This window comes from Vulpes lagopus, chromosome 1 (assembly GCF_018345385.1).
Source record: "Vulpes lagopus strain Blue_001 chromosome 1, ASM1834538v1, whole genome shotgun sequence".
Taxonomy (NCBI): Eukaryota; Metazoa; Chordata; class Mammalia; order Carnivora; family Canidae; genus Vulpes; species Vulpes lagopus.
The window spans coordinates 107,060,791-107,087,571 of record NC_054824.1 but is presented as its reverse complement, the minus strand read 5'-3'; the positions used below and the strand labels follow the sequence as shown (position 1 = coordinate 107,087,571).

General features: G+C 49.4%; 1 protein-coding gene across 1 annotated transcript in view; it reads left to right on the top strand.

The window, feature by feature from the left end:
* MYO5B (myosin VB) overlaps nt 1-26,781 on the top strand; it is a 327,031-nt gene that overhangs the window by 168,858 nt on the left and 131,392 nt on the right. Inside the window, exon 5 of the mRNA XM_041727359.1 lies at nt 21,665-21,821. Coding sequence (XP_041583293.1) covers nt 21,665-21,821 — 157 coding nt within the window. The remainder of the gene's footprint in view (nt 1-21,664; nt 21,822-26,781) is intronic.

Sequence of the window (26,781 nt, the reverse complement as noted above, 5' to 3'; positions counted from 1 at the left end):
GTGGGTGGGCATCTGTCTGCCATCAGGCCCACCTTGGAGCTCCTCTCCTGGAGCAGCTGCCAGAGCAGCCTGCTTGGGGAATGCCCACTTAGTCCTCCCAGCTAACTCTCCTGGTCTGGCCAGCGTTCCCCATGCAGCAGTTCCTCATTCTGATGGACTTCTGAATATGTTCTAGGCTTAGAATGTAGTGAACTGTGGCATCTGTGGTTAGCTGGGAGTGTAGACCTTGACCAACCAGGGGAGGAGGCCATGGCTGTCTCCTGGGACATAAATCATCGATAGATGTTTGCTAATAGATTCTTGTGGTAATGGTGGATGATGTGTCAACCAAAATACTGAAGTGTTTCTCCCCTGTGCTAGGGTCACAGATGATCACGGTTTGGTGTGATGCCGCTGGAGGTGTGTTTTAGGCCCCATCCAGGTCACAGAGCTAAGTGGTAGTGTCTGTGCCTGGCTCCCAGCTTTTCCTTCTTTGTAAGTTGGGCTGCTGACGCAGTTGTTAGTTCTTAGGACTAATCAAAGATGTTTTTATTGCCATAGAAGTCAGTTACCAAAATGACTTTTCACAAGGCATCATGGGGTTTCTCATTTGAGGATCTTTGAGGATAGCTGGTTTACCCTCAAAGTACTCTAGGAGACGTTTTGAAACACTGAGAAGCAGCAAGTGAATTCTGCTTCCCGTTGGCCCTCAGCCCCATCCTGTGGGTGAGCAGCGTCGGTGGTTGCTTGCTCCAGTGATATTAGTGGTGCTGTCGGTGTTGAACCAAGGATGCTGGAGCTGAATTTGGACTTCCCCCTTGAGGCTTGGCCTCCTCTTCAGGTTGGTCCATAGGGTCCCCTAAGCCGGGAGGTGGGGGGGTGTATAAAAGGCCCAAGTTGGAAATAAGACCGCATGGTTCCCTTGCTTCCTTTGTGCCCTTTCCCCAGTCTGCCTCTCCTGTTTCCCCTCAACAGGTGGGACTTCCTTCACCTCATATCCTGACTTCTTTCTGTCCATGGTTTATGGTGAAGCTCGTGTCCACATTCCTCAGACCTGGCTCTTGGTTTCTGTTGGAAACCTAACTATAAAAAATCTCTTTCCCCAAACTAGCAGGCAGGATTTGAAGACAGGTGCCATGCTAGGAACTCAGAAATCTTATTTTGACGGTCAAAACTTGGACTTCAGCCCTTTGTCTTTACCTTTACTATAAAAATCCTAATCCTCCTGAGACAAATTAATGCTTTGAGTTGGAGAATACTGTTTAGGCGAAATGTAAAAAGGCACATTTTCTGTATCTCAAAAATATGTCCCTACTTTGATATGCATGATGGGAACAAGGAGTGTTTCTTGAGATCATCAGGGATGTGCAGGTATTACTCATCACTGTAGTACTGACTAAACAGGTTTGGCAGTGAAACCACAGGGAGCTGTCAGCCTGGGCCCCTGATTCCAAACATTGTGCTTTTGATGACTTCGGCTTACTGTCTCCCTAGAATAGATGACCCCTACGGTTCTGGCTTCAGAAACCATGTGGGAGGAGGTTGTATGCTGAGACCAGGGAAGGTAGAAGGGAGAAGAAAATGAGTTTATTTGGGAACTGTTTCACAATCCCCCACCCCAGCCTCCCCTGACATCTAAGTCGAGCTGTCAGGCCCAGTGGATGGAGTAGAGAAGGGGTTGACCTATATATGGGAATGGCTGATGTCCTCTTGGGAGAGACAGCTGGGGAGGAGGAAAGTTTGCAGATCAAACCCTGTGTAAATTTAGCATTTAAGATCCGGTGGAAGAAGAACCGGGAAGGTGGTGGGAGTCATGCATCCTTTCTGAGGCAGGTGGAATGTGAGATCCGTGTTGGACCAGGGGTCCTAAGCAGGGGGGTGAAGGGAGAATGTAGCAGCATGGAGCAGCCTGCAGTGCTCAAGGCAGGCCTAGGCATCTAAGGACGGCCTCCCAGTGCTCCACCTCAGATGCCCAGAATGATCTTTCATCTTTGTAACTCTCACATTTATGTCATTCTTCAGTTTCTAGGCTTTTTCTTTTTTTTTTTTTTTTTTTGGTCTCCCTTATGTCATGGCTCCCCGCTAGGAAAATATGTATGAAGGGCAGGCTTGCTTGTTTCCCCTGCTGAGCCCTGAGGCCTCGAGCAGCGTGGCCACCACCCTTACATGTCCCAGGTGGTGCTGGAACCAGTCCTGCTCGCCCCATTGCAGGGCCTTGCAGCTCTTCTGTGCCTTTGTCCCCCGGCCTGATGCAGAGCCGGGCCTCCAGCTGCCCTCCCACTGGGCTGTGAGCTCGCGTGCCATTAACGTGCTCCATCCAATGGGAAGTGGTCATGGCTGCTGCATGGCTGGGGGTCTGTGGAGAGGCTGTGCGAGCTGCCGCACTGGATGTCGGGGTGCAGCTCTGGATGGTCATGGAACAGGTGAGCATCTGACCATGCTCCATCCCCATGTGCATCTGTGACGTGCAGAGCCAGGGCGGTGTTGGCAGAAACAGCCTTTGCCTTTCCCTCTTCTTAGCACATCTCTCGTGCCTGGTGTACCCCATCTGTATGTAGCTTGGAGCTTCTGGGTGGGCATAAGAGGGGAGCTACGGGAATGCCCCGGGGGTCGGTTTCTGCCCTTGAGATGACGACAATCCTTTAAATTCTCCAAGTAGACAGGTATTTGTGCAATATTAACTAGATGCTGCCTAAAGAATCTTATGCCTAAAATACTCATCTCCCTGGCTTATCCATTTATTTAAAGTATTCTCTTTCAGGGTGCCTGGGAAGCTCCGTGGGTTAAGCGTCTGCCTTCAGCTCAGGCCATGTTCCCAGGGTCCTTGGATCAAGCCCTGTGTTGGGCACTCTGCTCCCTGGGGAGCCTGCTTCTCCCTCTCCCTGATGCTCCCCCTGCTTGTGCGCATGCCTGTTTTCTCTCTCTGTCAACACTTTTAAAAAATATTTTATTTATCTTCTCAGCTGAGTCAGAATAAGAGCACATCCTATATGTCACAACTTTCAGATGCGTTGCAGAGCTCCGATTCCCATCCCGCTGCCTGAGTTCAGGGTCATGGTGTCCATGTGGCTCCCAGCTGTGGCCTCTGAATTGATCTCGGTTCTTGACCACGTTTCTTTCACTCCCCAGTCCAACCTTTGTGTGGCCGGAGAGGAGGTGGTGTCTGTATTTGCTTTAGGGTAAAGGGTCTCCAGATGTTAAAATGCGGGCTGGAGGAGGCAGTTTGGAGGTGGCAGGGGGCACAGTATGGGAAGGAGCAAGGTGATAATGGGCAGAGGTGAGTCTGGCTGTGCAGCTGGGGGCTGGAGCCCACCCACTAGGTGTTGAAGTTTCCCAGAGAAGGCAGATATTCCTGTTAGAGAAGGGGAGGAAGGGAGCTGGGTGCTGGTGAAGCCGGAAGGTAGGCAGGGTACAGTGGTAGGAGGTTGAACTGTTCCAGGCCTTTCCCTCAATGGCAAAGATTTCTATCTTGGCACATGGCAGGTGGTGATATGTTGGGTGAACAGCATGGATTCCCCAAATGTCTCTCATAATGAAGGTGTGCCCCAGAGAATTGCTGGGATGGGAATAAGTCACACAAGTTTAGGGTGAAGACCACATGAATGCAAGGTGTGCTGGGAGCGACTGCAGTGTTGCTGCGGAGGCAGATGGCTGGCCGGGTGATGGACCTTGTCTTTCATGGGACAGTGATGGAGACCATGGCCAGGGTGCTGTGGCTTTTTCCTCAGGAGCCTGTGGCAGGTGAACTTGGGAGCTGGAGTGGTGAAGACAGTCTATCGTCCGTGTGAGATCGTTGTGGACCTGGCACCTCTGCCCTGGTCGGTGGCCAGAACCTGTGTCTCCCCCAGATTCCCTGGTACCTGTCACAGGTGTGGTGAGGATGGAAGACAGAGAGTCTAACATTGACAGCTGCAAGGATCCCTAGATGGCTTTGGTCCAACACCTTTATTTTGGAGTGCCGAGGGGAAGCAGGGACTGGGTGGGCCCTGCCCTGAATGTGTCCAGTGCCCGTCCTAACCATCAGCAGAAAGCCAGCCCCCTGGGCCCCATTCAGACCTCCCAGTTCTGCTCAGAGTTTATCTTGATGCAAACTGACAAAGACCTCAGGCCCTAACATCCTTGTCCCTTGGCCAACATGGGCATCACATGGGGTGAAGTAGCTTGTGAGACATTCTTCAAAGGAATGGCCGGGCGCTTGGGTTGTTCAGTCATTTTAGCATCTGCCTTTGACTCAAATCATGATCTCAGGTTCCTGGGATCGAGTCCCACATTGGGCTCCCTGCTCAAGGGGGAGCCTGCTTCTCCTCCTGTCTCTGCTCTTCCTGCTTGTGCTCTCTCTCTCTCTGTCAAATAAAATCTGTTTAAAAAAATAATTTTTTAGAGCAGTTTTAGATTCACAGCAAAACCAAGAAGATGGTGCAGAGATTTCCTGTATGCCCCTTCCCCACCTGCCTGCATCTCATTCCTCATTATCTACATTCCCCACCAGAGTGGTCTGTTACAATGGATGAACCTACAGACACATAATAATCACCCCAAATGCATAGTTCATGTTAGGGTTCATGCTTGATCCTGTACATCCTGTGGACAGATGTAGATAGTGAATGGCCTATACCCCTCATTATGGTCCCTGACAATAGTTTCACTGCCTGAAAGCCCTGCCTGTTTACACTTCCCCGCTCCCAGCCCCTCACAACCACTGATCATCTTGATGGTTTCCAAAGCTTTGACTCCTCCAAGATGTCACATATTTGAAATTATACAGGACTGTAGCCTTTTGCACATTGGCTCCTCTGATTTAGTAGTAGGCATTTAAGTTTCCTCTGTGTCTTTTCATGGCTTGCTGGCTCACTTGCTTTTAGAGCTGAATAGTATTGTGTGGAGGTGCCACAGTCTGTCCGTCTCTGTGCCAAAGGACATCTTGGTTACTCCCAGGTTTGGCAGCTATGAATAAAGCTGCTAATAAACACCTATCTGTAGGTTTGTGTGTGACTTTGTTTTCAGCACCTTTTAAAAGAAGCAGGTCTTTACAGCTTAAGGAAAGAGTAGGGGGATGCCTGGGTAGCTCAGTGGTTGAGCACCTGCCTTTGGCCCAGAGTATGATCCTGAAGTCCCAGGATCAAGTCCCACATCAGGCTTACTGCATGGAGCCTGCTTCTTCCTCTGCCTATATCTCTGCCTCTCGTTCTTTCTCTCTGGGTTTCTCATGAATAAAATAAAATCTTTTTTAAAAAAAAAAAAAGTAGGAAGGATGTCATCATGCAAAAGGATGTGAGTGGTTAGGGAAGGCACACTCTTCACACAGCCTGTTTGAACTCTGATTTGAGATCAGATGCAAGAACCAGAAACCAAAGAATTGCCTGAATAGTCCTGTTGAAATCCCCAAATTGCATTCTCTGTTAAGGTGTGGTTGGATTTTTCAAAATCTCTCTAAGCAAGTAAAATGTAATGTTTAGTATTTCTAGGAATTGGGAAAGTCAAATGCATTTGTTTACTGGGAAGGAGTATGACAAGTTAAACATTTGATAAATGTGAAATAAAAGGAGGGGTATTTAGTTTGTCTGATAAAACACCTTAGAGTTAGGGGATTTCTATTCTAGCCTGGCTGCTTTAAAAAGTCACCAAATATAGCTTGATGGGAATTTTTCCTGAACCAGTAGGCCAGGTCTCATCTTTTGACAGAACAGATTTTGATAGGCTCTGATAGTCCCTTTTACTTCAAGCTTCACAAAGCTGTTTATAACCCAAGAGACATTAAAACATGTCCACACAAAGCCCCACACGTGAATATTGGTATTTACTCATAATGGCCAAAAAGTGGCAACAAACACCAATGTCTATCAACTGAAAAATGGATAAACAAAAGTGGTGTGTCCCACAAAGGAAATCCTCTGCTGTTCAGCCACAGAATGGAAACGAGTATGTGAGTGTACCACAGTGTGGGTAAATCTCGGAAATGTTATGCTGAAAGCAGAGTGAGGAGAGCCTGGGATTGCATCTGCACGAAAGGCCAGAATTAGGGCATGTAGAGAGAGCCAGAGTAGACTAGCAAGTGTGTGAGGTGCAAGGGGTAGAGAGTGGGCCCGGGGCTGCTTCCTGAGGTTTTGACAATGTTCTGACATTGATTTGGGTGATGGTTGCACAACTCTGCACATACTGAACACCACTGTACATGCTAAGTGGGTGAATGGTATTTACCTCTCTTCCCTAGCATATTTAGAGGAGCTATTTTAGAGAAGGTGGACAGGAACTACATTTCCTGGATGGTATCATTTGATCCTAGACTTGATAAAATAAGGTTGAGACAGGTGAGATGTGGGTAGGCAGGCAGGTGTGAACAATTTGTTGTAAACAATCACATTCCTCAAGATTTGTTTCAATAGGTATGTGTTACCTTGAGAATTCAGTACCTCACAAGCCAGCCAGTTTGTTTTTATTATTTAAAAGGTTTTTCCAAATCCTAAGCTAATCTTTAAGCTTTATTAAATCACAAGTGAGGATTTGAAAAGATCCATATCTTGGTGGCATGGACAGTCCAACACAGCAAGGAAATGAAGCAAAAAGAGAATGGGATTAAAGAAAGAACATCTGGGGTGCCTGGGTAGCGTAGTTGGTTAAGCATCCAACTCTTGGATTTGGCTCCGGGCATGGCCTTGAGGTCTGGGATCGAACCTTGAGTTGGGCTCTGCACGTGCAGGGGTGGCTTGTGAGCTGCCACCAGAGGTCTCTGAGAGATGAACTAGGACAGTGTGATTTCTGTATCCTTGAGGAAGAGAACTGGCAACTCCCAGGAAGTCTGTCTTCCCTTGCCCTGGGCACAGAGAATATTTTTTGCTTGTATTTTTTTTTTTATTGGAGTTCAATTTGCCAACATACAGTATAACACCCAGTGTTCATCCTGTCAAGAGCCCCCCTCAGTGCCCGTCACCCAGTCACCCCATCTCCCCACCCACCTCTCCTTCCATTACCCCTTGTTCACTTCCCAGAGTTAGGAGTTTCTCATGTTCTGTCTCCCTCTCTGATATTTCCCACTCATTTTTTCTCCTTTCCCCTTTATTCCCTTTCACTATTTTTTATATTCCCCATATGGGTGAATATAAGCTATAGTGAATATAATACTGTGAATATAATACTTCACTTAAGTGAAGTAAGTCCGATTGACTTACTTCACTCAGCATAATACCCTCCAGTTCCACGTCAAAGCAAATGGTAGGTATGCATTCTTTCTGATGCCTGATGACTATTCCATTGTACATATAGACCACATCTTCTTGATCCATTCATCTGTCGATGGACACCGAGGCTCCTTCAACAGTTTGGCTATTGTGGACATTGCTGCTATAAATATTGGGATGAATATTTTTTACCTTAAGATCTAAAACTGGATTTTGGTAGGTGACCGTACTAAAAAACTACTTAACCCTTTGGGGTTTGACAACTGAGGAAGGACTTTAAGGGAAGGTCAAAAATGGTCCTAAAGATAAACAACAAGGACAAATTCTGGCCCAGAGAATATTTGAGGATTGCTTTCATTACATTGCCCAGCCGCCCCCCCCCCCCCCCCCCCCCCGAGCTTCAGAACCCAAAATCTTCACAAAGGAGTGGCCAGCCATCTGCATTAAAACAGTCCCTGTCCTCATAAGGAGTAGTGGTTGGATTTTCTAGAAAAGGGGGGTTTTGTTATGACGGGAATTCTTTTTCTGCCTGAAGAAAATGTAGTTACAGAATTATATTTATATCTCCCAAATTGCTGTGCAAGGAAAGGCCAGGAAAAACTTCTCTAAGGCTTTGGTTTGGCTTTCTGGTCCCTGTTCCCAGAACCAGTTGCACAGCTAGTTCCCACCTCTGAACTGTTAGGGCCTAGTGTGGATGTGGAATACCGCCCTTGGGGTCTTTCCCAGCTGTCTCCACCACACCCTGGGTCTCCTTCCCCAGCCTGAGGCTGTCAGTCTTTTATAGATATTTTAGCACAAAAGCTGCCTTTTGTTTTTGGTGTTCTGGATGTCCCTCTCCTGGGTGTCAGCCTCTCACAGGAGCAACTTCATGTACATACTTAGCGACAAACTCAAGATTTTTTCCGTGTAGGTGCAATCAAGAGTTGCCATGGGACTGGTGGGCAGCTACGTGCCCTTTCTGTCCTTTCTCCTCCCCTCCTCGGTGCTGAGCAGTTTGTAGGCACTCAAGTAGGACTTCATACTGCTTCTGGGGCCCTTGTCCGTGTTGACCTACCACCCACACCCAAAGGCACTGGGGCTGTGACCTGTGGGAGGTACTCAGTGCCACATTCTCTGCTGGGCTTGGCGGTGGATGGGGAAGCAGCAGCACTGGGCTCTGTGAAGGGAATCCTGGCTTCAGATAAATCACCACACTTTGTACTGGTGGTTGTGGTGCAAAGTAAAGGGAGGAGTGTTCTCTGACTCGCCTCACACGGCCAGCAGAATGCTAAACACAACCTCCGGACGCAACCATGTAGTAGGCTAGAAACAGTATTGATCACTGTGAATTCTGATGATGCATGTTACTTAGGTCTTCTATTTTATTGCTAATCCTGGCTGCTTTTATCTGTGCTATATAAAAAGGTACTTGATGGGGGCAGGAAGGTTTCTGTTGATGAGTAGGAACTGTTAGAACCAGTTCCTTGCCCAGCCTGAGTGATAATAGGCCCTGTGGTCACTCAAGAAGCCAGTCTGTTTTTTCCTAAGGTTGCTTTTCCATGAGTTTAAGGCTTGACATGAGTATGGTCTTGTCTAATGAAATAGTTCATCCATTTGCAAGTTTAAAATCTCAGGGCATGGATGCAGGCAGGGAGGAGATCTTGGCCAATCTGAGAACCTCAAATACTGTGAAGGGGAGATAACACACACAGGTAGGATTTCACAGATGGTGCAAATCCAAGCCTATACCAGAGCCCTGTGTGTTGAGAGAAGGGAAGAGGAGCCCTGCAACTTAGTTTTGCAATAGATGTTTCTGCCAGTCAGCAAGTTTTCCTGACAGCCTCATGAATGATTGATTGGCTTCCTATTAAGGTTTTTTTTTTTCCAGGCCATTAAAGGGAGTCCTTGTTTTAAGGACTCAGATGTGTTTAGAGACCCGATGGGTATAATTCATTTCAATCTCAGAATCCAGAGACTTGGGACATTGTGCCAAAGAGATCCCTGAATGTAAGGGTGCCGTTGATAAGTAGCTAGAGCTGCTACTTAGCATGCATTTGCTCTGAGAGCAACAGTTAGATGAGTTATCCACCAAGCCACATGGCTGGTTGTGTTTTGACTTGGACATCTTCAGTCTGAAGCAGGTGTTCTCACAAGGCAGCCCCTTCTGTGGTTGGACACGTGGTGTGTTTGAGGGCCCTGCTCAGGAGCTCTGAGGGTGCAGACAGGGCTCTGCAACGTGGAGTGGCTTTCAGCAAATCACGTGGTGTCTTTGCCCTGTTTCCTCCTTGGGAAAAGGAAAAGGGGGGAGCACCTACTTCCAGCTGGCTTGGAGAGCAAGAATCCGAATGAGAGGCTGAGGGAAAGAAAGAATGAATTCTGCCTGAAGGAAAGGCAACAGAAAGAGGCGCGAGGAGCGTGTGGCTCAGTGTGAGAGCGCCTGGGTGGCTCCAGCGGCCTTGAGGGGCTGAGATGTTGTTCTGTGGCATGAGGACAGCTTCCTGATGGCTTAGAGTCCTCACTATTTGCTCTGCCTTGGTGGTGGTTGAAGTTCAGGGGGCTGAGCTGATCTCCCCCACCCCAGGATATCTCAGTTTTTGCAGCTTGAACCCATTTCCTAATCCCCCACTTCGCACAACCCTGTGCATCCATGTCCATTGAAGGGGTGTCCCGGGTGGACTCCCGGGCTCGAGAGTACAGAGCATGGTGAGAATTCTACCTCAGACCCAGCTGCATGGCTGTTCCCTGCAGCACCTGGAATCACGAGGAAAACCTTGGTCAAGTTGAGGCCCTTCCCTGTGCCACATTCTCTCTCCTGTTTCTTCTTGGGCCGCCTGAGTGAAGTAACGAAGCTGGGAAGCAGGAAGATGCGGGGGGGGGGGGGGGGGGGGGGGGGGAGTGAGTGCTAGGGGCTGGAGAAAAGGATGGTGAGTTGGAATGGGCAGAGAAGGGGACACGTGAAGAGTCTGCTCTCCTGTAACCTGGGGTCCATTATGGAAATGGCTCAAGTGTTCCTGTTTGGGGTCCTGGCTACTTTGGAGACTCTGCTCTTTAGCCATACTGTATGACATCCAAAAACCCCTTAATGTTGAGAGCAGAACGCTGCCCTTTATTTTCCGAATCTGTGTTAAGAGCCCTGAATAGACACTTGCCAACCTAGCAATCCCTGCTGAAGGGGAAAAATCAGAAAGCTCTTACCCTTCCATCTATGACCAGAACATGGACATTGACCTTCAGACTTCCTCGTGCTAACTTCACAGTTTGGCTACTGATTTCTCAACGGACTTTTGCCCTCAAGAGAGGCATGAATCCTCTACTCCATGTCAAATCCCCTACCTAGGATCCCATGGAGCCTTCATCTACCTGGGGAAGCCTCTGATTTGGTCAGGTTTGTTATTTTTACGGAAAGATGGAGAAATCAAGTTGCAAATATTTTCATTGACTTGAGCTTCCCCTGTTCCCTCATCACATCATTTTCTTAGGAGCTTTGCACTTAAATTCCATTGTTGCTTAGGGTCTGGTGCATATGCAGATTCATACCTGCCCACTTCGCCTTCCTGTACTGGCCTCTGGGACTCACGAGCTTACTGGCCAGGATATGGAATCCTCTGAGATTCCTAGGACAGTTAGCTGCCTTGTGTTTTGGGTCTGTGGATTTGTGCCCGAGAGTGGTAGTTTCATTTTTTTAAAGCCATATGAGCAAAACTCTATGTAGGTTGGATGTTTATTTTTGTAATTAAATAACACCTGTAACAAAATGAGTCTAAGATATCCATTGATAATCATAACCCTCAAGGTACATACATAATTTAAGTATAAATATGACCTCACTGACATGAGTGACCACAATTGGCAGTACCTTCCCATAGCCAGACTGAGTTCTCATTTCACCTATAGTGTCTGTTCATTCATCAGGAAATATTTATTGAATGACTGGGCACCAGATTCCAGTTTGTCCACAGTATGTCCTGGGGCCTTCAGTTCTCACCATCACCCAGTGCTGAGCACCTGTCCTGTCTCTCTGTCCCTACCCAGTCCTGCATGTCTCATACTTAAGGGTAAAGAGACCATTTCTAGGCCAGGAGGCTGAGGTAGCTAGTGTTTTGGGCTGGAAAGGAGGGTGCACGTAACCTAGGAGAGTGTCTGAATAGAGGCATGTTGGGCCCAGAGCGGTGGTGGAGGCCGGGTCAACATACGTGGTCTCTCTTGAGCCAGCCCCTTATTCTATAGAGTAGACACCCCAAAATAACCGAGGCAGGTTCTGCTTTAGGTCCAGATGTTAGGGTTTCATGGCCAAGGAAGAGAATCCTGAAATGTCAAAGCAGCAGAGGGATGGAGAAGTCTCATCGAGTGACTCTCAGGGAGTGCAGACAAGCATGGCCCAGGCCCTTGTGGGGAAGCACGTCTGAGAATTGTTGCATTTCCAAGGGACACTATCGACCTACTGAGGGTGAGTGGATGCAGACTGTATGAGAGTGTCATTTAACTTCTGATAGGTTTCCATTGTGAGTCCTGGAAGTTTACGTATCAGCTTTATGGCTTGAAGCTCTTTTCCAGTAGAGAAAATCTTGGCCCATCTCCTAGGGTCTCTGAAGTCTGCCCCCTAGCCCACCTCCACCAACATGGATAATGGTCTTTCTGATTGACCTTTGGGAAATAGAGGCTCTAATGAACCGTAAATATGGACTCCTTAAAAGTTGGTGTCATTAGTGCTGTTTGCAGAGGCGTGGCTTTGCAGCTGGGCTCAGGAAAAAACTTAGAAAAGAGGATTAGGTGTTCTTAACCTTTTTTGTACCACTTAATGCATGTAAATGTATCTAATACATATAATTATAGAGGAAACAGATCATCTTGAAAGTTTCAGAATATTTTGGGGAGTTGTGATACAGTAGGTATGAAGGATTGTTTCCTAATGTTAGTGGCACATCTAATTACCATTTTCCAGTGATGCATGTAGAAACTTAGTACTGCAGCACCGTAACTAAAGCTGCTGTTCTGCTCATTTCCCAAAGAAATGTCTAAGTTATTACAAGTTAGTAAAACTGAAGGTATGGTTTTTGTTTCATCGAAGTTTATGGGTCTCTGAACCCTATGCAGGGGGCACCAGGTCAAGAAGCCCTGATGTAGGAGGAAGTATGAGACTGTTGATTTTTTTTTCCCCCACCACAGGTATTAGCAGGCACCAGCATGATCCTCATGTTTTTCTGACATCCGAGGCTGACAGGTCCACACCGTTACCTTAATTAACCGTGTGGGTGTCAACAGTGTGAATCCAGATAACAAAGAGCCTCTGCTTTGGTTTCTGGGTGATTTACCATAAGCCATTTGCCAAAGTCCTGGAATTAACTGTGAAGGGTGGTTAAGGACTCTGGTAAGCCTCTGAAAGCTAATCTCTGTTTTGAGTTCAGTGTTTCACTGAATCAGGCTAATATTGATGGCAGTAAGTCTCCAGGGTGTTTGAATTGCTGCTGGTACCTGAACACACTTGTATCGTGACCCATTTAATTGAGCCATTGGGTCCATAGCAGCGATTCCTAGCCTCAGCAGGACTGATGTAGCACAAAGGAGAATCACATGTGGAATTAAAAAAACACCCAGGCCCCACTGCCATAGACCGTGATGTGGTTGGTTTGGTGCAGGATCTAGCCAAGGTGGCTTCCTAAGCTCTGCAGGTGTTCCTGACATATGGCCAGGGTGAGTGAGCCCTTGCAGGTCCTTTGTGAAGTGTGGTCGAGGACTAGGACTTGCCTGTGGGGATCTGACTGTCCTCGACTTTGCCTCCTTTCTGGACACAGCCTGTGCCTTCCCACATGCTGCACGGCCCTGATGCCTCTGCCTAGAATGGTCCCTGGGAACAGATCAGGTGGGCTTGGAGCACTGAAGATGTTGACTGCACCCTTCAGGACACCATGTCTCATGCAAGGGTGCTAGCAGGGCCTAGACATTTGAACAGGTTTCTTAGAAATAGCATTCCAGGGGCACCCAGAGGCTCAGTGGATAAAACATCTGCCTTGGGCTCAGGTCATTGTCTCACAGTCCTGGAATGGAGCCCTGTGTCAGGCTCCCTGCTCAGCAAGGATCTGTTGCTCCTGCTCCTCCCCCTGCTGGTCCTCTCTGTCTCCCTCAAATGTTTAAGAAAAAATAACATTCCAGCAGCAGTGAGGTTGGGAATGGATGGACTAGGCTGTACGATTAGCAGAACTGGCTGCGGTGCTTCGGATGGATCCAGGAGAGAACGTGAGGGGTGGCTTTGGGTCTCAGCTGAAGTGGAGGTGGTACAGCCACCTCGGCCTGATGGGGCAGAGGGGAGGGTGAGTCAAGGGCCACCCCTGGTCCTTGCTTGTTGCTGCATGGAATGCCCAGTGTCCCCTCCAGGAGCAGAGTGGGGAGCTGCGGAGCTCTGTTTGGATGTGCAGCCTACACGTGTCCTTGTTCGGTGCGTGTTTGCCTCGCAGGAGCAGAGTGCATGGGGAGCTGTGAGGGCACCTGGGGTCACACAGGAAGATGAGCTCCCCCCGCAGGAGTAATGGGGGTGCGGAGACTGGCCTTCACTGTGCTCCACATCTGAAGATGATGGATAAAGCAACATCTATCAAGGAGACTGTCGAAGACTGCATACGCTGCCAGTAGCGTGGTGGAGAGCATGTGCCCCAAGGAGAAGGGGCTTGAGCCCGGGGTCCTGGCACGCCTGGCTTCAGGGACCAGCAGCTGGCAGAGGGCCTTGTCACTGAACTTACTAGGATGTGTTCATTCACTGAGAAAATGTTTCCAGACTCAAAATAGTTTGAAGAGGGATACTTACCTGGATTATAGGATACGGCCTGTGCATATCCTTGTTCACTCCAGCCAAGGACCACATTTAACCCAAAGAGGCTTATGATGTAGAAAATCTCAGAAAACAGGAAATGCCTGCTTCTGGTGCACATGTGCCCCCAGAGCCCTGGGTTTCTAATGTTCTATATTAGTAGGTACTAGTTGTGGTTCACAGGGAGCGTCTCACACAGCTCAGCCTTCCCTGCATCTGGGGTCCCAGCTCACAGGGGTGGCAGGAGGGCTCGGGATCATCTTCCAGCCCCTTGTTTTAAGAGCAAAGAAATGGGCACATTCCCACTTGCGCGGAGGAGCCCTGGCCATGTCCGCCGCCTCCCACACCTGCAGATCCGCCAGCGAGGCCTGTGCCTGGCTAGGCTCCCTCAGGCCCCCTCTGGGAGACTCCCGCTGGGCGACCGCCCCTCTCAGGAGCAGCCAGCGGGTGGAAGGAAGGGATTGGTTTCGCTACTGCCTGTATCAGGCTACGCCTCAGAGGTTTATAAATAGAACCTGGGACTGCTGTGAGCCGAGTGCAGGGAGGTGATATGCTGCCGCTGCCAGAAGGGTCGATTTCATTTTCTCAAGGAGGCACTTGGAACTCTAGCTGGTAACCACAAGCCAAGCAGTTTCCCTGAGCACTTCTGATGGCTTTCCTAGTGAGAGCTGGGCTGCCCCTGCACACACCCTGACCTGGCAATGGGGGAGGAGGCCTGCTACAGATGTGCCCAGCAGCGTGTGTCTGCCCCCCTCCTTGTAGAAACCACAGGGACCTCTGGCCTATAGGACTCCTCCCACGTGCATGTTCCTGCCAGGTGCCCAGGATGTGTGCCTCCCCCCACTGAGTTACAGCTCTTGCTAGAAGGGGTCATAGAATGTCTTGCTTGGACCTTTTTGGGCCAGCCCCTTGTCACAGCATCGTGTTCTCTCTATATTGACCCCACCTTGGGAGGAAGCCTCTAACCATGGACTCAGAATAATTGTGTGGCACTGTTTTTTTTTTTGTTTTTTTTGTTTTTTTTTTTTAATATTTTATTTATTCATGAGAGAGGCAGAGACACAGGCAAAGGAAGAAGCAGACTCCCTGTGGGGCATCTGATGCGGGACTCGATCCCAGGACCCCGGGGTCACGCCCTGAGCCAAAGGGAGATGCTCAACCACTGAGCCACCAGGTGCCCCTGTGTGACTCTGTTTTGAGTCCAAATCTTCTTCATTGTAATTTTCTGTATCCTTCTTGCCTCATTGAACCTCCATTCAAGCCTCTCTGTCCCCCAGCCTTACTCTCAGCTCCACACAGAACCCAGTTTTGCTGCCTCAGCCTGATTGTCATTGGCCTGACTTCTTCACTCTAGGGCTTTGATATCCTTTTGTTTCAATACAGTTGTGTTTGTAGCACTGAATGCTCTAGTGTTTGTGTTAAGCTTCTAAAGACAGAAAACCATGTTACTATTGGTACTCCTTCATCAGCATTGCTTTTAAGATTAATTTGAATTTTCTTAGGGTGTTTCTCAATGATCAACTCTGCATAGAACTGACATATCTTTGTTGAACAAAAAATTTTTTAAGATTATCATTTAGGGTATCTGCATGTGAGCAGAGCATTGGGGAGGAACAGGAGGAGAGAATCTCAAGCAGACTCTGTTCGGTGTGAGCCCAATGTGGGGCTCAGTCCCACAACCCCGAGATCATGACCTGGGCTGAAACCAAGAGTCAGATGTTTAACTGAGCCACCCAGGTACTCCAAACAAAAATCCTTACGACTTTTTTTTTGGGTCCCCATCATCTAGCATAGTTTTTTTGTAAACTGTCATAGATGATCTGTGTGGTGATGCAGGTGTTGAAGATAGAGACCCAACAGACAGGCGGGACGCCATAGATTGATTACCCCATTAGTGAGTAGATTGCATTCTACTGACACCCGCATGTGTGGGTGATTTGTCACTAGAGAAGGAAACGATGGGGGGCTTAATGATGTGTTCAGAAATGGGGTGTCCTTCCCACGGTGCCTTAGCCAGATGTCCCCTCCTTCCTGCCAGCCTGTGTTGGGGGCCTTAGCACGTGCTGTTCCCACCTCTTCTCCAGGAGAGCCTGCTGCGGGCCAACAGTCAACCCTGTCTGAGACAGTGTTCTGCGGCCCCCTTCCTGTGGACGAGCAGTGGAGGACCCGTACAGGGCAGAGACTGCCAAATCCGGTTTCGCAGGCAGTAGACTGCAGAGCCCCAGGGGGCTCCCTTGCTGGGTGCACCCAGCATTTTTGGATCAGTGTCTATGGTGGTCCTTGCTGGGGTCTGGTCTGCACACGGTCGGGTGCTGGCTGCCCAGCCAGGCCCTGCATGCGACAGCAACCGTTTCAGGTCTTAGGTTCTGGTTGGGGGGACAAGGGTGTGCAGAACGCTGGGGAGGCATGTAAACTGCTCGTGAATCTGTGGTGAATGCTGGGCCAGCAAGGTGGTCAGGGAATAGCTGCCAAAGAACCATGTTCCAGTGGAGGCTGTCCTGAGCCAACTAGTGCTCAGAGCACCTGCTTGCATCCAATCCCCACGTTACAGCTGGGTTTGGTCACTGGGAGTGCAGTGTGGTGGTTGTGCTGTCCCAGCATGGCCCATTGGGAATCCAGGCAGGCAGCTAGGAGCCTGTGTTTGAGGATGGGCTGGGCATCTCATTAGCTCACTCTGGGCATCGATCTTGCCTTCTCTAAACTTTAGTTTTATTCTCTTTCAGGTGGGTGACTGGCACCCTATAGTCTTATGAGTCCTAAGCATAGCAGGCATTGCTGAACTTGCTGCACACTGTCCAAGTGTGACGGACAGAGGCAGTGATTAATTGCACCAAGAAGCAGCAGTCCAAGAGCTGCCAGAGGCAAGTGTGGTTGGAGTTGAGAGCAAATAAAAGGGAAAAAGTTTGAGGTGGAAAAGCTTTAGGTGACTACGAAGTAGGAGGGGATGGAGAAGCCCCGTGTGGATGGATATGAGTAGCCGAGGGAACAGTGAGCATGGTGAGGCTGGGGCCTTGGGCTGGAGGCCCCCCCAGAAGCCGGGAGAGCAGGGGTCCAGTGCGGGCATTCGGTCATGCGAGGGGGACATGCTGAGGCAGGTGGGGGCGGACGTCTGGGGGTTGCCCTCACCTGTGTCAGTGGCGGATCTGGCCGGACAAAGCAACAGAGAGGGAGGCAGATGGTGGGAGGTGACGCGATAGAATGAGCTGACATGCAGCTGCGGGTGGGCGAGTGGTGTGCTTCCTGGGTTTGTGGCTGTGGGCAGTGGGGACGGTGGGGCTACCTGTGCCTAGAGCCCCGGGGGCCAGGATGGAGGGGTGCTGGCCCTGTGTGAGCTCTCAGCTCGGGGGCTGAATGGGTGGCTATGGCTGCTGAAGCACAGGTGCCACCCAGGCCACAGTGGGCTGCCCCAGAGCTGCGCTGGGGCTGCTGGGTCAGCTGGGACAGTGGCCCGGGGAGCCCTCCATGTGCTTGTCGCTGGGAGGCCATGGGTGACGGGTCGCTCTCCACAGGAAACTCAGACAACATTTCAGTGGGTTTCTTCCAGTTTCCATGACATCTCTCCGGCCGATCAGTGGGGCTCTCCTTTAGTGGAACCACCCCAGGTGCCTAAATAGCCGCCTGCCGCCTCTGCCCTCCTGAGGGGGGGCGTCCGGGAGGGGGGTATGGATGGACCCAGCTCAGAGCCTGAGGCCTGCAGTGGTTTGGTGGGAAATGTTCACAGGAGGTGCCTTAGCAATACTTGTGCCTCCATGATATCCAAGACGGATATCTGGTATGAAATAGGGGAGCAGCTGTGTGTGAGCATATGTGTGTGCACGCGTGTCTGTGTGTGTAGTGTCCCTATTCAGCCTGGGTGCGGGAGGATGGCTTGGTGCCTGAGGATCCTGTGCTCTTGCCTGAGACACAGCCCTGCAGGGATTTTTCCTGTTGGGGGTGACGCATACGCCCCTGAAGACAGCCTCGACCTCAATAACAGCTAGGTAGGAAAGCCCTTGGCCATTGTTTTCTTTTTCTTTTTTTTCTTTTATTTATTTTTTTAAAGATTTTATTTATCCACGAGAGACACACATAGAGAGGCAGAGGGAAAAGCAGGCTCCACGCAGGGAGCCCAACGTGGGACTTGATCCCAGGTCTCCAGGATCACACCCTTGGCCGAAGGTGGCACTAAACCACTGAGCCACCCAGGCTGTCCTGTTATCTTTTCCTAAGGGGAATTACACTGGGCTTAGGAGAAAAATTCATTAAAAGGCATATTGACCCAAGTTGCAAACTGAGTCCGATCTATAATTGGGCTGATTGGATGGAGCTGTATTTGGATTGTGTTTTTAAAGGATACTGGGTAGAATTGCATGCTAATGAATAACCCCAAGCAACCCAAATTTGAAAGGGAGAGCTTTGCCCTACCCATACTTCCCATTAGTGCTTCTGCAGTAAACGCCTCCAATGTCCGGGGCAGAGGAGACCGGTGGGGATCCCAAGTCACAGCCTGTCCTCTTGAGGTGGAGAGAGGCCCAGAGAAAAGAAGTGACCAGAAGTCACTGGGGTGAATGACCAGGGCTGATAGCAGCATAAGCGCCGGGGTAGGGGGGGTGGGGGTGGTGCTGCCTTTGGACCAGCTCGTTTGGGCTTGGTGTTTGGGCTGCAGTGAGCAGTTTGCTGTTTTGAGTGGGGAGAAACCTGGTGAGAGCTGTGCTTTGGACGGTCGGGCAGGCACGTGGGGGCAGGTCAGAAAGCTGGGCACCTACCTTAAGGAGGCCATGAAGATGAGTGGGAGTGTAGTTGGGCATCACAGTCCTGCGGCACCCCGCTGGGATAACCGAGGGTCAAAGAAGTGGGCGACCTTGCCCAAGGTCAGCTAGCTAATCGCTGCAACTAAGGTTCAAGTGTGTTTTTAATGCCCATATTTTTAATGCCAGAGTTTTGGTGGTTTGAATTGGAAGCAGAGTTACTGTCCATAGAAGGAGTCTGTGCTGTTGTATGTCATCCCTAAGGCCAGTTTCTGGGCCATTACCACATGGAGTGTGTGCGCGCAACATGGGCCTGGCCCGGGAGTGAGTTGTATATGCAGAAATGCAGGGTGCTACAGAATAATCTGCGATCAGACCTATTTTAGAAAAGTCTAAGTTAGGGAGGGGGTCAAAAGGTGCTTGTTGGTCTGAGGAGAGGCTATTTTACCTGACTGTGGCCTACACGTCAGCGTCACATCTGATATCCACTAGGTTTGGCAGCAGTTAGCTCTGACGGCCATTGCCTGACCTTCCCGTGCTCAAGAGCCCTGACTGTAAAGATCAGTCACACCTTGGGTGTATCTATAACTGCCGTTACGGTCTTGGCCACCAAACTGCATTTCCATCAGCACATCAGAGCTGGCCTCCACGTCCTGCCGCCTTGTTACCGCTCCTTCGTTCCTTCTCCATCATGGAAGCCAACCCCTCTTCTGGAGTTCCTGCCCCCTCACCCTTACAACAGCCTGATTGCTCTGCAGACTAAGGAGCTGCTTTGTTTCTGAAGCCCGGTGCTGTACTTGGCAGTCATTTCCCAGTGATGCATGGGACAGTCCCCATCTCAACGCTGTGGGTGAAACGTGACATGTGTCATGGGTCTGTGCTGTATGTATGGCAACTGTACCCCACTCCCGTGTCCTCAGGGTCTATCTCGCTGTGTGTGTTCTACTGCAGGGAGCCAGATGACACTGACCCGCCCCCACCCCCCACCGCACTGGTTCATTCTCTCCTGCCCCTGACCCCCGGTGTTGCTCCCAGAGAGCCCTACCCAGTTCTTTGGACTGTCTGTGCCTCTCCTTCCCCTGTGACCCTCTGCTGAGGAGTCAGGCTCAGATGCATCCTGTGCTCATCCATTGATTTTAGGTTAAACATATAGACTTGAGGCAGAACTTCAAGCCTGAGGCTGTGGCCAGCTCCTGAAATTCCGTTCCCTACTGAGGTAATGGGGCATGTTCTGAAGCTGGCATCAGGCTTGGGGCTGTTTCCCAGGTCCACGGGCCAGGTCTAGAAGTGCAGCTGGTTATTCTCTTGGTCACCCAGGAGGGTTGTGCTTCTGAAATGTTTTCTAGGGAGCTGATTATGAAGTATTAAGAGGTGGCAACTGTCATCATCCCCACGGTCTGCTGGGTGACCTACAACTCTAATAAGCGAACCTGGGAAGACAAGCATCACCCACAGACTTCTGATGACCACTGTTATCCTAGAACCACAAGGGCTCTCAGCTACTTCTTATCCTTACACATACGCAGTAGGATTTACATAAGTATTCAGGTAACTGGTGCAGAGCCAGTTTGGAAGATCCACTGGTTTTCCCCCATCTTCTCAATGGTGTGCAGTAGCCACCTGTGTTTAATCAGATCCGTCCCCCGTGTGATGATGACAGTCTGTGTGAGCCAAGACAACCTTGAAGAGGGACTCTGGGTTAGGGCTGCTTTAGTCCAGCTCCCACAGCCAAGTCTACCTGGTGCTCCCAGCCCAGACCCTTCCTGTCTTTCTAGTCCTCCCCTAGTTGACATCAGTGTGATCTCGCTGCTTTCCCACTTCTCGGCTGTCAGCCCAGATCGAAAGCAGAGCCAGCTTCATTCCCCTGTGCTGATAAGCTACAGTCTACCTATATTGATGATTAGCGGGGGGTGGGGTGGGGGGAGCCTGTGGTGGCTTCTCTGTTCATCCAGCTGTGGCCTGTCTGCCCAGGAAGCTGTAGGAGCTGGTGTTAAACGCAGCAGGCTGGTGCCAGGGGGCCTTTGCTTTAAATCCCTTTCCATGCTCCTGGGCTTTCTCATCAGGAAGTGGGGGGCTTGTTAGTCCCTAGGAGCATATACTTCGTGCCATGTACTATTAGGGAGACTGGAGACAGAGAGCAGAGAGCCTGCCTTCCAGGCAGTGGATCTGTGAGCTGGATGTAGGTGGCTAACTGCAGCCCTTACCAGCAATTAATTAATCAGCCAAACCTGTGGCCCACACATGTGTTCTTGCTCTGTGCTCGACCCTCTGTGTTCCTTAGTGGCTGGGCTGTGCATTACTTGTCTGTAATTCTGCTATTGTAAAGGGATAAATATAGATGCATTTTTATCTGGTGTAGAGTATCTTCTTTCTGCCTTCCATTTAGTCTCACTGAAATCCTCTTACTGCAATTGATAGTTGTTTTATCTAATTTCTGATAAACTTGAAGCAAGATCAGTCTGGTGGTTAGTAGCTTGCCTTTCAGGATACATTTATGTGAGCAAGAAATTCAAAACGCTGTCTACTGGCATGGCAGGGCTCAAACATAAGGTCTTCATTTAAAAAAAAAATAGAACCCATGCAGGGGGCCCAGTGGCACATCACAGAATCAAAGGTGAGAGAATATGTGCCTGAAAGGCTATGTGTGTAAATTCTCAGGATGTGTATGTCTGTGAACCTATGCGTATGTAGAGGAATGGATTAGTGGGTGCTGCTTCCAGAAAAGTGGAATCATGACCAGTGACTGGCTACCTCTCCCTTTCTGAGGGTGCCTAGGAAGGCTGTGTGCCATTTATAAGCCCTTCTCTGAACTCTTTCTCCTGCTTGTGCATCTTTTGCAAGCATGTGAGGGAAGGCAGGCTGGTTTAACACTGTTCCTCATATTTGTCCTACAAAGAAGGTGAGATGATCTTGATCAGGCTCAGGGCCTTGTCCTTGGAGTCCTTGAAAGGCAACAGAGCCTTTCTACAGCCAACAACTGACCAGTGCTTTTTCCTTTCCAGAGATGAGAAGAACCAGTCCATCATAGTCAGCGGGGAGTCCGGAGCTGGCAAAACCGTGTCAGCCAAGTACGCCATGCGCTATTTTGCCACGGTTGGTGGCTCAGCCAGTGACACCAACATCGAAGAGAAGGTCCTGGCGTCCAGTCCCATCATGGAGGTAAAGCCTTCCAAACATACTTGGCCATTTTTGTTGGAGTCCCTTCCTCTGGCAGCAAGACTGCTGGGTGTCCAGCCCTGTGAGGTTGTCCACAAGGATCCCTAGAAGCAGCTCAGGGGTCATACATGACTGTTTCTGAGAACCTGTTGTCTCCTATTAAGGAAAAAATTCCAGAGGTGCCCCAGAGACCATGGATTTGGGAGTGATCTCACCTGGTAGCACCCTTCGGGTCCCCAGTATCAAGTGGAGTGTCTTTTCCATGTCCCTGGACTCTGCTGAGTGCTCTCCTGAGGGGTGTCCATTCTACCTCCACCTCCACTGCTCTTCCCCTCCTGCTTCCATTGGGCATCAGCAGATCTGTGCTTCACCCAAACCATGCAGTGCTCTAAAGTCCTGCAGGATCAGGAGGGTGATTGGTATGGGGATGGGAAGCCTTGATAGATTCCTTTTCTCTCCTCAGAATATTTGACCATGGGGGGGGGGGGGGAGGCGCAGGTGGGGGAGGTAGAGTCAAGAGCTATGTGATGACACAGTCTGTTGATCATCAGAAAGCAGTTCCCTGTGGTGGTAGGAACTGGCCTGGATATTGTTTCTGTATCCTGACTCCCCAGCCTCAGAGCAGTAAGCTCAGGTACAGGGCCATAGAAGTTCCTCAAAACTTAGATATTGCTGTAACTCAGCATGTTTTAAGGTCAGAACTCCATTTCTCTTTGTCTCTCTTTCCTCCTTAAAAACTTAATTCCCATAGAGTAGATATCAATGGGTGTGTGGTCCCTGGGCAGCTTTGATTTCTGCCTCTGAAGTGGAGGCCCTTGATGGTTGTCTCGGTTACAGGGCAGTGGGAACTGGACCCCTTCCAGCCCACGGCAGCTCCTTTGTTTTAGGAAGAAGAAATTGAGTTGAGGCCCAAAACTGCAAGTTAGCATCAGATTTCCCTGCAGTGCCTTGAGCCCTGTTGATTAAGACCTGAGTCCTACGGTGGTTAGTCTAGAGCTGGGGAGAACGAGAACCTGCCTGGGTCCTTCCCGGATGTCCTCTCCCCCTCCTTCCTTTACCAAGTGCACGACCGAATACTGAGTCTCCATTCATGGGAATTCGTTGTTTCTGGGGGAATAATGTCCTGCCTACACAGTTGGATTATCTGGAGAACTTTGATTCTCTGTTGACTAACAGGACACAATATTTTCATTAACAATTCAACAAAAGCAAGTTTCCGTATTTGTTACGTGGATTGGAAAATGGTCGGTATGGTTGGAGGCATTTTTTTTAGATTTTTATTTATTTATGATAATCACAGAGAGAGAGAGAGAGAGAGGCAGAGACACAGGCAGAGGGAGAAGCAGGCTCCATGCACCGGGAACCCGACATGGGACTCGATCCCGGGTCTCCAGGATCGTGCCCTGGGCCAAAGGCAGGCGCCAAACCGCTGCGCCACCCAGGGATCCCCCAGTTGGAGGCATTTTTACCCAGCAGATACAAATAAGACTTTTACTCTCTTACAAAGGTTCCTACCCCTGAGCGCATCAGCATCACCTGGAGGGCTTGTTATACCAGATGGCTGGGCCCCATTCCCCCGGGTTTCTGATTCAGAAGGTCTGGGTGGGGGCCCCAAAATCTGCCTTTCTAATAAGTTCCTGGGTGATGATGATCCTGGTGATCTGGGTACCATAGTTTGATAACCATTGACCTACAAAAAAGGTAAGAAGGGCTCCCTGGAAACTATGGAAGGGTAAAAGGGAATAATCCCCCCAGATCCTGCAACTTGCTGATAATTGCTCAACATTTGGGTCTGTTCCTTACAGCTTTTTCACTGAATGTTATAGTAATAAGCCTCATGCCCATATCATTGCTGCTTTATTGGCTGCAAACACATTAATGTTGTGAGACCTGCAACTAACGGGTAGCCTTTTTGCTCATAGCATTTATTCTCAGCCCAAGCTGGGGATCTGGCCTGGCCTCATTCAGAATGTGATGGTGGACCATGGCCTTGGCCTACCCGGGACCATCTATGCACCCACATTGAGGCAGCTAAGATTGTACCCTACAAGTGGCATCATGTTTCAATTCAAATGGGAATGAAACCAGGCTTTCAGCCTCTCCTTTGCCCCCAGAATTTCAAAACCTAGTTCATTTCTAGGGTAGTAACATTTCAAAGACACAGAGTGCTGCCTCTTTCAGAAATAGAGGAAGTCGTTTTTCTGGGCAAAACAGAAGGGAAGAAACTTGTTACATCACTAGTGCCTGGACAATGTAATTTTAGTCAAGATGAGAATTTAATGAAGGTGGATCACCACATTATTAAACATGTACAAGACACAGGAAGATTTCTTAATTGTTGTATTGTGGTTAGACACAAAACTGACATTTTCAACTATTTTAAATGAACAGCTGAGTGGCATTAAGTACATTCATAGTGTCATGCAACCATCAGCACCATCCATTTCTAGAACCCTTTCATCATCCCAAACTGTACTTATTAACGAATAACTCTCTAACCTTCCCTGCCAGGTGCTGGGAACCTCTATTCTACTTTCCATCTCCATGAATTTTCCTGTTCTAGGGACCCCACATAAGTGGGATCCTACAATATTTGTTCTTTTGTGCCTGGCTTGCTTAATGTTCTCAAAGTTCATCCGTGTTGTAGAATGTAGAAGTACCCTGTTCCTTTTTATGCTTGGATGATACTTTATTGTGTGGATAATACCAGATTTTGGTCATGCGTTCCTCTGTAGCTGACCCACATGGGTTTCCACCTGTGGGCTAGTATGAATAATGCCACTGGACAGTGGTGTGCAGGCATCTGAGTCTCTGCTTTAGGGATGCTTTTTAAAATGAAAGTGGTCGGGCAGCCCTGGTGGCGCAGCGGTTTAGCGCTGCCTGCAGCTCAGGGTGTGGTCCTGGAGACCCTGGATCGAGTCCCATGTCAGGCTCTCTGTATGATGCCTGCTTCTCCCTCTGCCTGTGTCTCTTCCTCTCTCTCTGTCTCTATGAATAAATAAATAAAATCTTTTAAAAAAATGACAGTGGTCTAAAATGACCTAACATTTTTCAGTTATCTCTTATGTCCCGGATGGGCTGGTGCACTGCTGGGGACTCAGGGTACTTTGGCAGGGGAGAAAGGGGAGAGCAACACTACACGGGATGTGGTTCCATTGCTAAGGCCTAAACGATGAGTGTATGCATGAAGCAGCCTCCTCAAGCATGATGCCACATAAATAAGCGGTACAGTGGTTTGGGCTCTCAACTTTACAATTCTGCCTTGTGCAAATTGCTGCTTTGGAAAATGTATGGGTAATTCCTTAGGGCTCGTCCTATCCAGTTACGTAATGTAGCCATCATAGAGACTGTCCCTTGAGTTTTTAAAGTGTTCTGTGTGAGAGAAGTCTTGGGTAGAAACATGAAAAGGAAGAATTGTAGCCAGGAAGAACTCTGGGCAGGTTAGGAAGTGTGGCTGGGCCGAGAAAGAGCAGCTTCTCCAGTGCCAGGACCTGACTCTTCACAAGTTTAGGGTCTATGTGGGCTCTCATATCAGGAAGCCCAGACAGCGGTGTGGCTCCTCCGAGGGTTACAGGCAACCCAAGCCTTCATCAGGGGCCAGCCAGCTCCTGAGGACTCTGCCCCTGTCCGGGGCACAGGATGGCGCCTCCTGACGAAGCAGGCTGCTCTGCTCCTGTGCCTTCTTGTTATTCCTGCAGCCTGGCAACTGTGGCGGCCTCCTGGAGAGGCAGAGCCGAGGACCGTCCAAAGCAGTGGAATCCCCAGCGAGCTGCACTAAGTGGCAGTTGTTTGAATTAAAGGCAACTTGAGGGTGCATCAGGGTGATTTATTCTCAGTGCAGAGCTCTCTGGCCCCACTGTGGGAAGAGCTTGCTAGCAGCCTGGGAGATTGTTCACAAGTCTTCACTGATTAAGAGGATATTGGTAATGAGACTGTCAGAGCAGGGACAGAACCAAGTCTGGACCACACGGGTCACGTGGCTTCTTGAATGAGTGGAGTCTGCACCGCACAAGTTCAGGAGTCAGAGGCTACCCACCCCCCTGCTCCTGTCCCAGGAGAAAGAGGAGACTGGGGGTACAGTGAGCAAAGCAATGTGAACCAGGACTGGTAACTATGTAGTTCAAGGGGATTTAACTTTTTTCCCTTTAAGCTAAAGAAACAAGGCCGACAACTGTTGCCCTCTTCATACAAGAGTCTGTGCCCAGAGTGACTTACTGGGCACGCCTCTTGTCCTGTGTGCCAGCACACACGGGCCAGTCCACATGCCCACCGGCCCTGCCCCTTGGCCCACATCACGTCCCTCCCCACCAGCAGAATTCTACTCACCCTTTGAGACCCTTGTCAATTTACCCTCCTTAAAGCTGTACCCACTGCGCTGGGCACCACTACTCACTCCCTCCTCTGTGCTCCCACATGTTGGTAGGTTCCCTGTTGTTGTATAATCCTGATTATACTGAAGTCATTCCAGTTCATTTGCCCTTGCTATGTGTCTACATATGCACAAACAACAAAGAAGGTGGTTCTCTTATGTCCCATAGGAACAGTACATTCTGTCATCTTGCAACTTTTCAGCATATTTTAAGCGTATCCATGAATTGTGCTCTAGTTTACTTCTACCAGGTTTTTTTAGTATCCTGTTGTGTGAATGCTACACTTTCTGTTTTCCCCTACTGGTGGGCATTGACATAGATTTCTTCTTTTCATTGCTAAATGCAAGCTGCATCGAGTGTTCGTGTGCTTACCCCACGTATATGCTTCTGTATCTTCCCAGGTAACATCTAGAAGGGGAGCTGCTGCCCTGGTAGGGGTGTGTGTATTTGGTTTTACTAGATGGGCCTAGTGACTTTGCAGAATAGCCGTTCCAGTCTCTGTCCTCACATCCTCCTCATTTTGTAGAGTCAGAGCTCTGAGCACAGCCCCTGCAGACTGCCATTTTAATCTGTGGTCCTCTGATGCCCAGTGA